This window comes from Diorhabda sublineata, chromosome 3 (genome assembly GCF_026230105.1).
Source record: "Diorhabda sublineata isolate icDioSubl1.1 chromosome 3, icDioSubl1.1, whole genome shotgun sequence".
NCBI classification, from domain to species: domain Eukaryota; kingdom Metazoa; phylum Arthropoda; class Insecta; order Coleoptera; family Chrysomelidae; genus Diorhabda; species Diorhabda sublineata.
This window is the reverse complement of record NC_079476.1, coordinates 22,629,853-22,648,385: the sequence shown is the minus strand read 5'-3', so window position 1 is coordinate 22,648,385 and position 18,533 is coordinate 22,629,853. Positions and strand designations below refer to the sequence as shown.

Here is an 18,533-nt window from a genome sequence, read left to right as displayed (position 1 = left end):
TATAAGCTATAAAAACAAAAAAATAATAATAAAAGCAGTAATATAATACAAACAACTTTAAACTTGTATATGATAGAGATAAGGAAACTTTTCGGAAGATGCTGAATGGTTGCAGCTCTCATTTTTTTTTTTGATCTAAGGGTTGATGGTGAAGTAAGTAGTGGTGGTGGTGATTCATTGTATTTTTCAATGTTGTCTTTTATGCTATTCCAGACGGTTGTGAAGGAAAATGGAAAATTTACAGACCAATTGATGTGTTAAATGTTTGTTCGATTTTTTGAATACGATGAGAATTTATGGATTTGGTAACCAGAGAATTGATTTGTTGTCTCTAGATAGTCTAGATTATAGAAATCTATTGAGAAAATTTTTTCTATAGTATTTTCTAGAATACAAATAGGAAATCGCGATTTATATACAGTTACGTCTATAAAATCGTTGTTTATTCCACAAGTGTCTGAGGGTATAAGGGTCAGGCGAGATAGCGGAAGTGGGTTCAATAGATATTCAGTCTGAACGATGCCACTACTACTATATGGCATGGTAATCAAATAATTCAGTTTTCATGTTATGTCGCGTGCCACGATCGTTTAGACGAGAAGGTTGTTACAAATTCGTCCAACTTTCATGATTTAGTGTGGAATTATTTCTATCAGTCTAGTTTCAATTAAACATCAACTTTTGTATGGAATTCTATTTTGAAGCGATTCGATTATAATCAGACATTTGGAAGACGATACAAGTTAAGTCACAAATTGGAGAAGGAAAGACTAATAGGTTGAGAAAGAAATGTTGATTTCTACATTATCAAATTCACTTAGTATTTTTGGTCTCACACGTATCTGTATAGATAATTTTATCTTTCTTCTTCTTATTAAAGGCAAAGGTTTTGGTTGGACATATATGTAACAGTAATTTTTGTGGTTGCATGTTTTCCTCTACATCATCCACCTACAGCACAAGATCTTATGATTCTGGTACATACATACTTTTAAAATTAACTCCTACATGAATTAAAAATTCAATATGAGGGTAATTTTGTAAATATCTGAGATGGTACTTTTCCAATTCAGTTTTAGGTAATTTTGTAATCAACAAGAAGCTTGGCGTTGTAAATTAGAAAGCTACAACAACAAAAACCGTGTTTTTGCAATAAATAGTTGCAAATTATCTCTTTCATAATATTATTATAAGAAAAAGCTTGAAAATATATTTGATGAATATCCTAATTAATTTTATTCCTCCTTTTCTTCCGAGTATCCTTCCCAATTTAGCTCAGTGAATGAACTGCAAGATCTGCCGAAAACATTGCCGCAGCACGTGGAAATGTGGAAAAGATCCCGAAGTGGTCGATTTCATGTAATGACTTGGACCTGTACAAAATTGAAATATCCAGGGATGAAGGTAAACGACAATAGATCACAACGTGTGTTTACTGAACAAGTTTTGAAGCAGTTTGTAACGAAAAATCCTCTATCTATCAGGCTCATTTCTAGATGACGAGCTAGCAAAATCATCTAATTTGAAACGATATTAATCCACATGAGATGCTTGAGTGTCCAGTGCTTTGCTGTTTAGTGTAGATTTTAAGCTGGCGACGTTATTGGTCCATATTTCTTAAAAATCGACCTGGACAAGGTTATCACGTTAAGGTCGTATTACCTACTGATTTTGCACGAGATTATACGATTTGAATGCTTTAGACTATTCCTTAGGAGGTTTTTCTGAGGCCGCGAGTATATCTCCAATCTCCAATGGCCATCAAAGTCATCAAAACCCAGGCTATCGGCAAAATTTAGCTTGATTCATGTACGAAATGCTTGCAAAGTTGGAGAAATCGTGGCAGACTGATTGATGGAATATTCCGTGCCAAATGGCATTTATAGGCATTCCAAAATAATTAAAAATACCCTTTTAGTTTTATTTAATTTTAGAGATAAAAGCGCTCCATAAACTTTGGAAACAAATGTATTTATATTATCCAAAATTTTTAATAAATCAAAAATATGATTAAATATTAATGTCAATAATCTGATAAACCCAAGTATATTGAAAGTATAACATAAAACACCCGGTAGATTGGAATTAGGATGAACCTAAATATATTCTTCACCAGATCCCTAGACTGTCACATCCTGCAGTTGTACAAATTGCAGCAGGAAGTCGAATTTACTACCACCTTATGTAACTCATTGCGCTGCTTCCAACGCGCCTCGGATCGATACTCTTTCGTGCTTTGACGTCGAAAGGTGCTTTTAGCTCTTTGTCATGACACCGCTTCCAGTATGCACGTGACTGAACACTTATATACCACGAGGAGCCACCGCTATGGATTCGTCGTTATCGTCGTCATCTTCGTGGGTTTTCTGCGATGTTAAACACGGAAAACGGTAAAGGCAATTTGGGAGACGGCGGTAGCGTGATTCAATCCAACAGGCTCCGCCGTCAGCACGGCTTCCAGCTGCCGTTGCATCCCCTGCAGGTGAGAAACCAGTTACTCCCTGAAGATGATATCCAGATTTTTTGCACTGTTTGAGCTTTGCTGTATTTTGCAGGGTAATTATATTTTTTTGTTATTTAGATTGCACAGTATATTATTAAATACCAGGCTTTTGTTTATTGTCAATGAAAACAATTGGACTTTATGCTTGTATATTTTTTGTATCGCTGAAAATTTTTTAATAAAGGCTACGTATTCTAGTAATAACGTTTGTTTTGCTTTTAGCAATGCTTATTGATGCTATCTATTATTAATATGTATTATTCACATTATTATCATTTTAAAAATTGATGTTGATTCATAGCATTTGATTTGCCGCCATTTTATGAGAATATTACCTTATTATGAGCGATCACAACAAACAGTTTCAGCTGTTGTAATATAATAATCATATTAGAAGATTTTATACTTAGATACTATCCACACATTGGATTACTTTATGTCTGTGCGGGCATTAAAACAGTTACTGAATTTTTAATAAAAAAATATAAAATTACATTTTTATATTATTTGGTTGTACTTACATAGAAATGGCAAGTCTAGAAGATCCCGTTGCTAGATAAATATCCTGCAGAAGAGGTTGACTCATAATCCATTGATGATTTGCTTGCTAACTTCTATGAAATGTCGTTGTTTTAAGGAGATGCTGTCTCCTTCAAATATCCTTTAGCAACTATTATGCAGTCGCTTCAACGTAGTTATATATGCAAAACGAGAAGTGTATTTTGTAATAATACTGAATATTTTTCCAAAATGTGATATTTATAACAATATATAAAGTACAGCGGCCGTGTGTATAAGTTAAGAATTGTCTTTGTTCTCAGCAGACATCGTCCAAATTAATACATCCACTTTTTCTAGTTGCAAATCTTTTGTTTTCCGAATTTTCGAAAAAAACATATATTGTTCATATTCCTGAAAGTCTTCTTTATCATCGAATATTCAACCCACAACGTACCTTCTACAGTAAAGCACAGTTTCGTTTTCTACGGCATTTTCTGACATCTCCACAAAAATTGTCATATTCTTTGGATTTTATTGGTAACAAATTTCGCGTTGCCTTTTCAGTGTTCTTTGCAATTTCGTCTGGAATATAATTCTAGAATTGAGACTTTAAAATTTTAAACATTTAAATATTATCTCAATATTTACCGGCCGCAAATGATTTAAAATTGTTTTTTCATTAACTGATTTTTCTGTTCAGACGCGACCCGTGCCACTGCACCTTGCAAGCGGCAACTAAACTAAAGTATTAAGAATAGACTATAATAAAATTTCTAATCTTCATTGGCAAAATCTTATGATACTGCTATGCTATATTTAATACACAGGGATTTTGGCCTGTTCAAACATTTTTCTATACAGTTTACGGTTCTAAAAGACCAATATAAGATCGAAAACTTGTATAAGCTCAGATACATTTTTGAAAATTTAAAAAAATAGTTAGATTATTCTGTAATAATAACCAAATAACAGAAAACGAAACATACCTATCCAAGTTTTAATAGTTTTATTATGATTTTTATTTTGTCATTGGCCACTGTCACATGACACACCCTATATAACTTTTTCCAAAAAATGCATATCTAGAAATACAAATCGACGTATCAAAGCTGTTTTATTAAAGGTTAAGTGATGAGAATTCATCTTTTTCTTTGAGGAAATTTGTATAATAAAAGTAATCAATCCAAAAAAAAACCAGAAGCAAAATCGACTTCAATGAACTACTAAAAACTCGCTAGACCTTAGCTGTTATGCGTTGAATAGTTATCAACAAAAGTCGAATTAAGGTCTAATAACAGTGTAGCGGAATTCAGAACACTTGATTGATGAGGTTATTTACCCTATCTTAAAACCAATATATTAAGGATAATCGTACTCATAAGTTCTTATTTTAAGAATCTAACTACTCTATTAAGTGGGTTCAGCAAACCCTCAAAATAGAGAAAGTGGAAATATAAAACATTTTGGATCTAATACATTGTATTGTTCTAAAAATCAATATAGCCAGTAGCAGAAAATGAAGTTCTGTAATTTTCAAAAAAATGATTCATTTGTCACCTAACACGAAAGTAAATATGAACGTTGACTTAGACCACTTAGAACATTAGCCCTTTGATCTGTTGCTGATTAATAATGTTAATAAAAACGATTAGAATCTTTCTTATAAATTCTGCTGAACTATAATCACACAATTGCCTTTACTAATAGGTTTTTTTCATTTAGAATATGACTGGAATATAAGTTTCATCTACATAAGTAAACAATAATTTTTATACTTCACACACACTTCAATTTTCTTCAAAATTCTAGGCTTGAATATTTAATTGAATCATTCTGAATATGAATTACGTAATATTTCAATTGTGTCAAGAATAGTTTTATGTAGATAATATTTTGTTTTTAACTGAAGAAAACGAAATATTAAACAAATGGAAGGAACGATTCAAAGAGTTACTAACAGCGGTACATATAGAAGCAGAAAAAGACAAAGAACAGTCAAAAAGAGAAAACGGATATACAACAGGAATAAGCGCAATATCTGCAGAGCCAGGACCAAAAATGAAAAAGCGTGAGGTGATAAAGACGATAGAAAAACTAAAAATACATAAAGCATTTTTATTAGATGAAATACAGACAGAAATGACAAGGTACTTAAGAAACTTGGGTACAGAATATTACTGGATTGCAAAAATTATAGGATATCGCTACTTCATACTACGTACACATGAAATGACACACAGACAACATTTAGAACCAATAGCTCAACGCAAAATTCGATTCTTTTTGATAACAGATACAAACAGTGGGATTTATGTTGTAGCAGTTGATTTACCAATAGCTCAACGCAAAATTCGATTCTTTTTGATAACAGATACAAACAGTGGGATTTATGTTGTAGCAGTTGATTTAGATAAAGCCTCCGATAGTATATGCAAAATACTTATACGGAAAATGATGAGAAATAGAAAAGTAAACTTATGAACATAGTTCAATATATATATATATATATATATATATATTTTGAACTATGTATATATATATATATATATATATATATATATATATTGAACTATGTTCATAAGTTTACTTTTCTATTTCTCATCATTTTCCGTATAAGTATTTTGCATATACTATCGGAGGCTTTATCTAAATCAACTGCTACAACATAAATCCCACTGTTTGTATCTGTTATCAAAAAGAATCGAATTTTGCGTTGAGCTATTGGTTCTATATATATATATATATATATATATATATATATATATATATATATATATATATATATATATATATATATATAATATAAGAAAACGGAGAAAGTGGTACGAGTTATAGAGAAGACGACAAATAGTTTTGTAACTTATAGAGGAGTGAGACACGGAGGCGTTTGAAGCCCGTTATTGTTTCTAATAGTAATGGACAAAATAGCTGAAGAAGTGAACTAAGAAGGAAAGAAAACACACATAGGATACAACACATTGAAACCAATCTACATGGACAAACTAATGTATGCGGAGGACCTACTCAACAAAATAGAATACAGAAGTGAAGTGATGGAATGGAGCAAATAAACATACTAAAGACATAAATAATGTTTTTCATCTTTGAAAATTCGACCAACAATTCGTCAATTCGTAACCAAGAGCATTTACAAGAATCTGATTTTGATTGACAGTAATTGAAAATACACAGTTGAAAGTTACATCAAATTGGTTGGCTTTCAATCTGAGAATTCTTAATGACAAGTTGGTATAGTCGATTTGAATAATTAGTATCTACTTTAAAAATCGATTCTATGGTTCAAACCCACAAACGAATAGGGTAGTTTAATAATAGATTTAATAAAATAGAAATTCTATAGTGCTTAGAATGTTAATTCCGTTTACTTGTTGAATAATGAAGCTATTTATAATATCTGCTTATTCATGAGTTGCAATCTGGTTATTCTCGGTTATGTATATTAGGAAGAATTACAACCACCTTTGGATGTGTTCCAAATGAAGTTAATTTCCTTAACGGGCGAAAATAGTAGAATAACCACAAATTAAATGTTTGCAGGTTAAAAAAATGGTAAATTTCAAGAGGATGTTAGGGAGAATTTATAATTTCAATAATTTAGTTAGTGACTAAGCTGTATTTTTAAGTTCTAAACAGAAAATTAATTGTATGAAGCACAACCAACGCAAAAACTATGGATAGATAAATGATAAATACATCAAATATGAGGACTTTACGATAACTGGAAACAAAATAATAGAATACTATCATAGAGATATGAAAAAACTGATAATACTGGTTAAAAATCTGATTGAAATAGAAGTGGCATTGACAAAATCAAAGGAGATGACATAAAAAACAACTTAACAGGTATGGTCATATAACCTAAAAAGGTTCTAAAGTGGACACCACAAAGAAAAAGAGGATAATAGAAGAGAGAGAGATAATAGAAAGATAAGGTAATGCAGGAGATAAGTGGATTCCAATATCTTGGAATGAGCTAGGATTAGATATATAAACATAGATGAGAAAACAACATATTCATTTAATAATAATAATACGACTTCTTCGCTGGCGCTACAGCCATTTGTGGACACTGGCTTATCAAGTATACCATTCCAATGTCTCCGGTCTCGAACTACCAATTTCTTATACCGAGTTCATTTCCGTACAATCTTGAGGAAGCTCTATCATGATTCATACGTGCCAGATGTCTCGATCTTCTAAACCCTTGCATTTATACCACTTGAGTTCACTAAAATCTATTTCCAGCTCAAAATTATATCGACTCCTCCATCTATCACCTCCACAATATACGCCGCAAGAGCAGTAAGTTTTCATCATTCTTTTTTAAGGCCCAAGACCCGCACCTACAAATCATTACTAGGTGTAGGAGTTTTTTCCGTAGAAGTCTAAGTAAGCCATGATAGAGTTGCTCGCCAGTATAATCCGCTGCCTTATTTCGGTTGTTGTATCACAGAGGGATCGTCTACAATCTCTGATCATCATCATTGTGTACCGTATTTTCTTGTTGATTGCTAATAGTTTCAATGTACTTAGTCTTAATATCGATAATCTAATTCCATTCTTGCTGCTTGGGCTTTAAGGTTAGGAAAAATTTAATTTTCTGTATGAGTACGTCCGGTGAGATCCAAATCCTCTACGAAGTCAGGTACTTCAACTAATCCTTTCGCTTATGTTTTTCTTATCTTATTTCCTTGGAATTATGGAATCAAAAATTGTTATTTTAATTAATTACACATGATATGAAAGCAATATAATTTGAAACTTTAAATGAGTGCAAAACATACAGGACGGTGCTTGTTCTAGCAGCTGCCCCAAAAGCTTTCTCTTAAGTAGAGCTTTTTGTAGCAATAAATTATTAGTTTTTATCATCCTTCTTAATTTCTTTATTCCATGTTTTCATGATTTTATACGTCGAGCAAAAATATATAAATTTTAATAAGTTGACGTTCTGTTTTTGTAACTACGTCATTGTATACAAGGTGTGGGTATTACTTAACGAAATTAACGCTATAAAATATTTCATTTCGAATTCATACATACATTTTGAATTACATAACTTTTAACTCTCCCTTCCTACAACTCCATGTAAACCTTGTATAAGATATTGCTGGTGGTCTTCATCAGAAAACTTACAGCTTTAACAGACTCAAATATTGTTTCTATTTATATACTCGCAGGACGCAGATAAAAATCAAACAATGCAAGTTCTGGCTAATGCCACAGATGGTCTAACACTGGAATTAGCTGGACAACCAATACTTAATAAGCCGGCGCATTGTTTTGATGTAAAATCGCAGTACGGGTTAATTTTTCATTATTCTTTCACAAAACTCAGGAAAAGCGTGAAAAATCTTGATTAATAGTTCAGGAATCTAGTGAAGTTACAAAATATCATAAAGATCAAAAACAAAGACTTTGAACATTGATCTGGTTATTTGATGGTCAGATTCAATCAGATTGTCGATTTGTTATTCTGATTTTTGATGAGAATCATTCGACCACATTGAAAATCCCTAGAAAATACGCCATAGAAACTCATTTACACAATCCCTATATTTAACGGAGAACATCTTGCTTTTTAGAACGTATTCAGCAATCTACTAGACCTCGAGAGGAAGCTTTTATTTTAGCTGGAAGTGCACATTCTAGACATCCTCTTCTATTGAAACAAATGTCATTTGCAATCAGAGATCGTTTATTTAAAACAAATCAACGCCCTGTAAATCATTTTGAAATTACATACAGAATCGCGCCTAGTTCATTTTTAAATCATATCTTTTATTTGAAATAACAAAAACTGATTTTTTTATTAAATTAAAATCCATATCCATCATTTTTCCAACAGCTGCTATTCTCAAATTATATATTGTAGCCCCAAATATTCAAAGATTCAAAACATTACGCGTTTTGTTGGTTGTTGTCATAGCAAAACTTACAGAACCGGAAGTAATTTGATATCCCTTTATTCCTTTTACGCTTGGTCGATTACCCAAAACATTTGAGGAGCAGACAGGAAAACGATAAAAGTCCATTAAGTGTCAAATTTATTGGTATGCGTCATCTTTGCCAACAGCCAACAGCAACCTAAATAAAGTGGAAGATCAATAATGGTCATATTTGGAAGTAACGATGAAAGTCCATGCGTGATTGATTTGTATTTGACTGGTTGTTATCAATATTTTATATCTCAGATAGCAAAATTTCTTTTATATACAATATTTTTCAAATATCCTCAAAAAAATAATCTAAATGCGATAAATCAGGAAATTTGATTAACGACTCTATTCTTCCAGTCGATTTGTCTTGGAAAACTAACATTTAAGTAATTTAAAACAAGGGTGGGGATGCCCGATGCTGTATTCAATGTTCCAATTAAAATAACTCCAACATTCACAATTGTGAGGATTAAATGTACCATTCATAAACGTGGATTCAGTGGAAAATACTGTCTTATTTGTAAAAATAATTGTATTTAAACATTTATTTTGTGAATAGAATTCGAAATATCTGAAAGATGAATTGGTAAACACTATTTTTACTTTTCAAAGGTATGTGTTCATCAAAGACAAAAGAAACAATCTCAAGATCAGTCTCAGACTGTTGTCTACTTGAAACAGATTCAAGAGACTCCACAGCAATAATAATTTCCAGACTTGGAATTTTTAATTCGTGTGATTTTTGGAAAATGGATTCGTGACAAAACGCTTTACTTAAATAGTAGACTACAAAATTTCCAAGCAACGGAAAATTGAAAAAAGGGTGGACTGGTGAGGAAAAACGTTATGGGATTTGTGCAGTGCAATTCGGACTGGCTACTGATTTAGAGATCGGCAAGCGCGATATAAAATTTGATTATGTGCTTCTATTTCCTGTTATTTCTATCTTTTTTTTTAAGAAACCCTTGAAGGTCTTCTTATCATTGTAACCTGGTCATCACAACGATCAATGTTCAATTACTATCGTAAAAATAAGGGTCTCACTCAGTAGGAGTTTCTTAAATTGTTCCACAATATAACACCAACACTCTGTTTTTACACTAAGCACTTGGATCTTCTCTCTCTAGGTCTCTATAGTCGAGGAGCTGGATTGCCTCGATATTACGATTTTTGGTAACTTGAGTGGATTCCTATTTTGAAAATATCAAGGTGCATCAAGAATGTTCCTTATAACTTTATCATTGATTCTCTATTTTGATTGGGTGTAGTTTTTGCTAGCAAATGCCCATAGTCAAATCCTGCAGGTCCAAACAGGTTTCGGATTTGATTATATGTGGTACTTGATCACCGTCTTTTTTTTTGTATACATAATGCTTCTTTTTCTTATTCATTTTTTAAATCTCATGATCTGTTAGTTTTGCAGGTTCCTCTGTATCTGCCAGCTGTCCATCCATCTCTTATGTGGTCGTCCGGGTTCTCTTTTCCCTATTGGTTTCCCTTCAAGTACGATGCGTGGTAGTCTACTCTCTTCCATTCTTCTCACGTGGGCGTACCAGTATCTTTTTCTTTGTCTCCCCCCATCTTACGATGTCTTGCACCCCACATGTCAGTGTTCCTGATTCGATCTACTCTTGTTTTTGCCACTATAGTCCTGAACGTTTTCATTTCGGCTAACCGCAGCATACTTTTCGTTTTGTTGGTTACTTCTCTGGTTTCTTTTTTATTCGTGAAATTTCATCGATTTATTCTTCTTTACGATTTTTGGGTACAATTATTAATTTATTCGATAATTGATTTCCTTCTTACTTTATTATGAAAACTCATGTAATATATGACTCTAACAGGTTTGCTTATTGTCTAGGCAAGGTTTGTTCGGTTCGTATTTGAGACCTTCATGCCAAACTTTGTCAAACGCCTCTGGCACGTCTAAGAAGAGCAGACCTTCTTTTCTTCTAGTGATGTTTCTATGACATCATTTATGCAGTGTACTTATTCCACAGGTCATGAATTATTCGTTTCCATCATAATTGTCAAAATTTGTATCAAACACTCCAAATTTCCCGTTTTCTTGGCACGAATAAGATAAAATTTGTTCCACATTCTAACCAAACTGTTTCACCTCATACAGATTAATCAGATCCATCGCCTCATCACCAGACTTCTTTCTTTATTTTTCTTATTAACACTCATTTTGATTGATTTACCAAAAATTAATAAATACACGGTCGCGGCTCGCTAGTTTCCAATCAGAATCTTCCAACATTGACTAAAAACCTGAAACCTTATCGCAACAGCTAGAACTTTTCTACGATACTGTACTCAGAGCCATGCCCATCTGCAAGTTCAGCCTCATGGCTACCTTCAAAACTATTTTGCCTCAGGTGTACACTACCATATTATAACTTTTTTTAGAGTTCATACATTCTTAAATTTGACCGTGTTTTCTCACAGGTGTGTTACTCTATTTTGACCTCCATTAAATGCTTAGTATTATTGTCAGTAAAAACATAACATTTCATATTATCAGCTTCTGTTAATCCAGAATTCGTAGTAATAAAATTATCTATTTCAGCTTACAGGTTGGCTGGCGTTAGCTATCCTCTCGGGTGGTTCATTTTTAATATTGATTCCAGCTTTGCCGATTCACGTCCAACCACCAGTTCTAGCAGTACTATCTTTATTGCTGTTACTCCATCTCACGACTCATCTGGGCGCTGCATTGGTCGATCCCGCCGAAGCAGCATTGAGAGAAAGAGAACCTGAACCAGTACCACAACTTGATAGGTATGTACTGTCTTATTATTGGTAACGTCACGAGTCTAAAAAAAACAACACGAAATGTTCTATAAAGAAAGGAGGAAGTTAGTTTGATATTTTAAGCATTGAAAAAAAAGCAGAATAACGGAAGCTGGAAAACCGAACAGGGATAAGAATCAAAAACATCATAAGAGGATATCCATCCAAAATCAATTTCTGTAAAAACAAGAATAAAGAAAAGGTGACGAAAACAAAAATAATTGAAAGGTGGGTTGAGTAATTTGAAGAGCTACTAAATAATGAAGATTCAAATAATGTGGAGCTAGAAATAAATGAGTATAGTGTGAAATATGTTGAAAACTGCGAACTATCAACTTTTTAGGAAATAAAACAAGGTACAAAAATTAGAAATTCACCAGAAGAGGAATCAATTTCATCAAAGTTACTGAAATAGGGAGGGGAAAGCCTCACAAGGATACTTAATAATCATTTGATTACTGCGTGGAAATAAATATCAATGCCAAAGCCAAAATTTCTTATTTTCTCTATAAATAAAAAAGAGACATACTGGATTGTGAATATTGCCGAATATTTACGATGTACTCTCAAGGAATAAAGCGATAGATTATAACCCTATGCTGAAAAAGTAATAGGCGACTACTAGTGTGGCCTCAGAGTTTGAAGGTCTACGACCGATTAAATTTTTAGTATCAGGAATGTCAAAATCACATTCTACATTTATAAACTTTGAGTAAGCATATGTACGAGTAGAAAAAAGTTGAACTTCAGTTTTAGATGATTTTAAAGTACCTAGAAAAATATAATACTTGATAAAATTACTTAAATGACTTAAAATAGCTTAACATAGTGAATTCTAAATACATTTTGGCATCCACTAATGATGTGGACTAATGTCTAATTAAGAACTGCACGGATATTGGGAAAAAGATAAATATATTGTGAAGGACAGACGAAACACTTCAGCAATATAGATACAATAAATACTGAACTTGGTTTTAAAAGAGTAACTCAATTCAATAAAACCAATAAAAAATTTTAAGAATTAGAAGTAATTTACAGTTGAGAAAGTTATAAATGATCACACTGTTTACAGACGTTAACCAAGATATCGTCTTCAGAGACTGAAAGTAAACTGTTTATCTTGGTGTAATGGTAGTAAAAACAGTGTGTTCAGTATGAATATCACCAACGATTCCAAAAATTACAAAAAAAAAGAAATAATATACGTTTCTAAAAACTAAACAAATAAAGTGGATCAGACATCTGCAGCGAATTAATGAAAAAAGTGCAGCAAAGAAGATCTAGAGAAGAAGATTAGAAGCAAAAAGAAAGATTGGACGCGCCAGAAAAAGTAGTTAGATGCGAGAACCAGGCCTAGAGAGAATGAAAGTTAAAAATTGGAAAAACGAAACCAGGAATCGAGCGAAGTCTCAAGTCTCAAGTCATCAATTTACTGTAGTGAATAAGTGAATAATGTCCTAGTATTTAGAAAGTTCTACCAAATTCTCGAAAATTCAATAACGTTCTAAATATATCCGAGGAACTTTTGTTGGTTGAAAAAGCGAATTTTCTTAGGTATAAAACAAAAATAATTTATAATGTAACTAACAATAAAACGATAATAAATGTTTTGATATGATTATTTAATTCCAAATAATTACACATAACATCCAATTTTTCAGAACAAAATACGCCCACGTGATCGAAAGCGGCAACTGTCACTTGTGCCTAATTCTGATCAGCGGTCCTAGAACAAAACATTGCAGCTCCTGTAACAAGTGCGTTGCACGTTTCGATCATCATTGTAAGTGGTTGAATCATTGTATCGGCGCAAGAAATTACGCACTTTTCGTAATGTGTGTTTCTACGGCAGTCGCAGCCGCCGCAGTAGTAACGGCGTTAGCCGTCGCTCAATTAGTTTTGCATCATTCCTCGTGGTATTGGAGTAATCAGCAAGAAGAAGGGGATTCAACTACCGACAAAAAGGTAAGCATCTTCAAAATGTTGAGAATTTAGTTAGAATCGTAATTTTTAGTATACAAATCCTTTGAAAAATTATCCAGAGGTATTTTTTAAATATATTCTTCCAATAAACAATGTCGAGAAGATATTGAGAAGCAAACATATTTTTAAATGTTAAGAACAAATGGATCTACCAGCTAGGAAGCAACTTTACTAGATGAGATGTTAATTAAATTGTCTTTTGGTACTTCTGAAGGAATTAAGAAACTACCTTTAATAACTAGAGCGATTACAATACTTTAGAAATGAGTAATCTGTACAAAGTTGAAGGGAAAGAGTGACCTTGAAACTATTTGTAGAGTTAATCGAACGTTCCAATTGGCTTAAGAAAAATAACACTCCAGATCAACAAACCTAACCTAACCTATCTATATATTTCAATTGAGTAAAGTGAGCGTATTTTTCAGGATTCATTTATACCTGATATAAACTCAACAACATCCTTGCCTCCGTCCTCACTGCCGTCCAGTGATGCCGCTTTTCTAGCAGTTGTAGCAGCCTTAGGTCTTCTGGCAGCCATTACAGCTGGCCTATTGCTGCATCTGTGCTTTTTTCACATATACATTTCATTTTTGGGTCTCACCACCTATGAATACATTAGAAATCAAAGACAGAATCCAGTTCCTGCTACCAGTTCTCAACAAGAAGAAGTGCAGGTATATAAAAAATTATTAATACCGTATTAAAACTCTTAGTTTCTCAGTTTGCTTTAACAAGTTATCTTTTATTTCAGATAAATAATAACCCAAATCTCAGACATAGACCTATAAATTTAGGTTGCGGTGAACAGAAAACCAAAACCACGCTATTTACGTGTACAGTTTTGGAGGAAACTTTCTCAAATTGTAATGTCGAACCAACACCAACTCCACCCAGTACTCCACAGGATTGCCAATTGTGCGTTATGTCCAATAATTCTATAGGTAATTTAACTCTATCAATCTAGTGCGGTAAAAATCTTTATATATTTCTTGCAGCTCCCGAAATCAAGCCAGTACAACAAAAAAAAGTTAGAAAAAAGTGGAACTGTTGTGTATCGGTGCCAGATAGTCCGGACGATCCCCATAGTCCCTCCGAGCCAAAGTGTCTTATATCTTTATGCAAGCACAAAGCGAAAAACAAGAATCTACCTGCACTAGAAGGAAGATCTCATCGAACACACGGGCATTGGTCGAGTGCTAAATTAAGAATGATATTTAGGGTGCTGGGTAAGTGAACCAATCGATATGTTAAACTTCCGTCTTATGTTTGCTTCAATTCAATATATAAAAGCTGAAAACAAGTAGCAGAAGTTGTTTAAAGTCGAATTTAGTATAAGAAGCATAAAAATTAGATTACGAGAACCGTTGTATTCGTAGAAAGTAGTCATTATAATTAGTCATCCCTTTACAGTAACTACACTCTTCACCCTCTACTCCCAGCAAGGCTAGAAATCTGCTGATTTTAACGTTTTTAACAGTGCAGACGTCTGCTAGTCGTCCAAAATCGAATAACTTTCGTTGGTACTTTTATTTATTTAGCCAGAAATCCATCGGGACCGAGTCTGGGTTGTACATAGGTTATGAAAGCGTTACAATATTATGTCTATTACCAAAAATTGCTGTTCCCTTAACGACGAATTCGTTGGCTCGTTTTCTTGGTGAAGAATTCACTGTGACGTACCTCTAGCCGCGGACACGTAACCTAGCACATAGCAAAAGGACAAACATTCGTAAACGCTCAATATTTTATGCTGTGTGAACGATCCTTGACACACCAGGCTTTTCGTTAACATCCACCGCCTTTCTCTAAACGGATTTGCCCATTTATACCCACGAGGAGTCGATAAACATTCCTCTCTTTACAGTTCTTTTGTTCTGTTTTGTCAAACTCACAATTCTGTGTTAATTTTTTGTGTTACTCATTTTGGTAACACGTGATTTACATACACTTCACTTAAATTGAACAACTCTTGTTTTAACGTTGATCGCATCAGCATTTCGTCAGTTATTTGTTATTTAATCGCACACATCGTGTAACTATGATTCCTTGCTTCCTGGACTCTTTAATACATGAAATCCTCGCTTTCTAGACACTCATCAGTAAATCCATATAGGTATAAGAACTATTATAGTTAGTGATTAATTCTCCGTTCTCTAGATATATATCAATTTATTGTCTTTTCATTGCCAATTAAAAAAATATATATGTACTAATGTAGAACTTTATATTCTAGGTAATTTGGGACACAATAAACGAAACCCTAGCCAACCCACGCAACTAACTAGAAACAACCAAGTGGTGCCTAATTCTGACCAAATCCTCTCTACTCAACCCATTCAAACCATCAACAATCTAGTACCTGTTACCTATCCAGAGGTAACTAGAAGAGCTAACACTTTACCAGCTCTTCCAGCCCCGCCCCGTCGTAGACTCATAAGTGAAACAGAACTGGCAAACGCGCTTTCCGTGTTACAACAGCAACAACAACGTTGCGGAGCCAGAAGGTCTCTTTATCGTAGAAGGAGAAGGAGCGTCGTCCATAGACCCAAAACCCCAGCCCTTTCTCCTATTAGAGAAAGCGGGCTGTCTAATCCTGCGTCTCCGTCCCGACAAACTTGCACCGTATCAGCATTAAGTGGAACTACGGGCAATCGTCCATTTTAAAATGTGAGCTAAAGAAAATATTGCATGGTCATTTTTTACACTTTAACAAAAGTAAGTTCTCCAAACTATCCACCACCTTCAATTCCAAAATCAAAATCAAATATTTTGCAACCATATGAAGGTTAGAAAATCCTTTAGTGAAAAATTATGCAAGTCTCAATCGATTTTAAAAATTGACCTTTCAATAATTTCAATTAACGCATTGATGTATGAAAGTCTATATCGCTGGCATTAAAAACCTCTTGTAACGTCAAACAATTGTATTTTTGCTATCAAAACTTGCAAAATTCAGTCAAGATTTTCTTCATTTTTATTCCATTTTGACATTCATATTCGATCTATTTGTTATTCTAAATTTATTTCACTCTCATTACTCTGGTGTAGCTGTTACGAGTATAGAAAATAGAAGACATACAAAACTCACAGACATCATAAGCTGTAAGTCAAAATGGAGATGGATAAGTCATGCTGGAAATCAAGACAAAGAATAATCTATCATAAATATCACAACATGGCGGCCAAGATAGACCAGAAATAGGAAAATAACATTGTATGCAAATGACACAAGACAGAATAATGGGAAAAACATTAGAAGATGTCCAAGAGCAGCAGATGGATAACAATTGATGAAGAAGAAAAGATTTTTTGTCTAACGACTACAAGCTACTGAAGTATGGAAAATCGAAGGCAACCAAATAATATTTATCTACATTGGGTACAATAAGGGAAAGTGTCTTTAAAATTATAGTCACACGGAAAACTAGTAGATCCTGTAAAATTAAAATTTGAAAATCACTTGATTTGCCAAAAAATTATCAATATATTTTCCAATATAATTAACAATTAGATATTTTTGATGATTCAGAATTAGATATATTTCTTAGACAGTTTTAAAAACAACGTTGAAATTTAAAAAAATATAATATCAAGTAGCTCGAATATATCTATGAATTAAAATTTTTCCTGAATTAGCTGTTGTCAAATTTGATAATGTTTTGCAGATTGTTACAATATTTATCGACTTGGAAACAACTTTTCAGTTAATAAATAAAAAATACTGCACACTGAAATAACAAAAATGAGGGTGCTAAAGACAAATATTAAAAGTAACACCTGGGAGCGTATGAAATAGAAGACGAAGATCTCTGGCAATTAAAGCCATCACACATTATAAACTTTATAAAAGGAGTGGGATCAAAAGATTAGCTGTAAACACAGGGTTCTCCAGTATCGTAGCAAGAAAGGGGGACACAATAAATCCTTTGGGTGGCAGTGTATACGAGACCCCAAATTCATACATACATACAAACCGAATTAATGTGGAAATATATTGTGTAAACATATTAACATCAACTTATTATTCAATTTAAAATAAAAATTTATACACAGTTTTTTTTTTCAAATGTTTCTGGGTTGAAATAATTTATTCACTATTGTATTGATTTATTTATTATAATTTTAGACTTGACACAGAAAATAGTTTGTAATTTAAGTAGGAAATCTGAAACCGTTGGTACTTTTCATCCTGTTCTCGTTAACCACTACACCAACACTCAAAATGACACTGTCTGAGTTTCCCTTCAGTCTCTGAAGACGATAAATTTGTTATCGAAACGCGCTTCAGACAGTGTAATTGTGAGTGTTAATGTAGTGGTAATGTAAACAGTGTATTCAAATTTTAATCAAAAGTGCTTTTAAGACTAATTTTAATATAAAATATAGGAAGTTTTCAATTGAGGATATTAAATATTGTAACACAATTAAAGAGTTGAATTGATGAATCTTATAAAACAGAACATGTTTATATAAAATGTTTTAAATCATTTTTTACTCGATCAAAATATATCAATGTTTTTGTGTTGAATTGTTAATAAAATTATATTTATTACACATGACTCTTTCTTTCGTATCAATATGGGTTGATCAGACACTTACTTTTGACTAAATTGAACTTATTTCAAAACTTAACTGCACTATCTCATCAGTTTGAACTTACCACTATATAATTATTTCTATTATTTTATTTATTTTTAATCAAATATTGTCATTATTTCGTTGTTAAAAAATTTTAATTATCCTTTTGTCAAATTTCTTAACTGTTTATAGGTATAAAAGCATTTCTA

The 18,533-nt window shown here is 32.8% G+C and overlaps 1 protein-coding gene across 1 annotated transcript; it reads left to right on the top strand.

The window, feature by feature from the left end:
- Positions 1 to 2,251: 2,251 nt before the first annotated feature.
- Positions 2,252 to 18,300, top strand: LOC130441375 (uncharacterized). Its single transcript, XM_056775029.1, has 7 exons — positions 2,252 to 2,482; positions 11,537 to 11,748; positions 13,425 to 13,728; positions 14,172 to 14,420; positions 14,498 to 14,687; positions 14,742 to 14,972; positions 15,980 to 18,300. Exons 1-7 carry the CDS (start codon positions 2,372 to 2,374, stop codon positions 16,408 to 16,410), a joined length of 1,728 nt encoding a protein of 575 aa, XP_056631007.1. The 5' UTR covers positions 2,252 to 2,371; the 3' UTR covers positions 16,411 to 18,300.
- The last annotated feature ends 233 nt before the right edge of the window (positions 18,301 to 18,533 follow it).

Excerpts from the sequence above, each read along its gene's own strand:
- LOC130441375 (XM_056775029.1), top strand. The coding sequence starts at position 2,372 with ATGTTAAACACGGAAAACGGTAAAGGCAATTTGGGAGACGGCGGTAGC. Across the intron at positions 13,729-14,171 it reads ATTCAACTACCGACAAAAAG|GATTCATTTATACCTGATAT; the intron begins GTAAGCATCTTC and ends CGTATTTTTCAG. Across the intron at positions 14,688-14,741 it reads TATGTCCAATAATTCTATAG|CTCCCGAAATCAAGCCAGTA; the intron begins GTAATTTAACTC and ends TATTTCTTGCAG.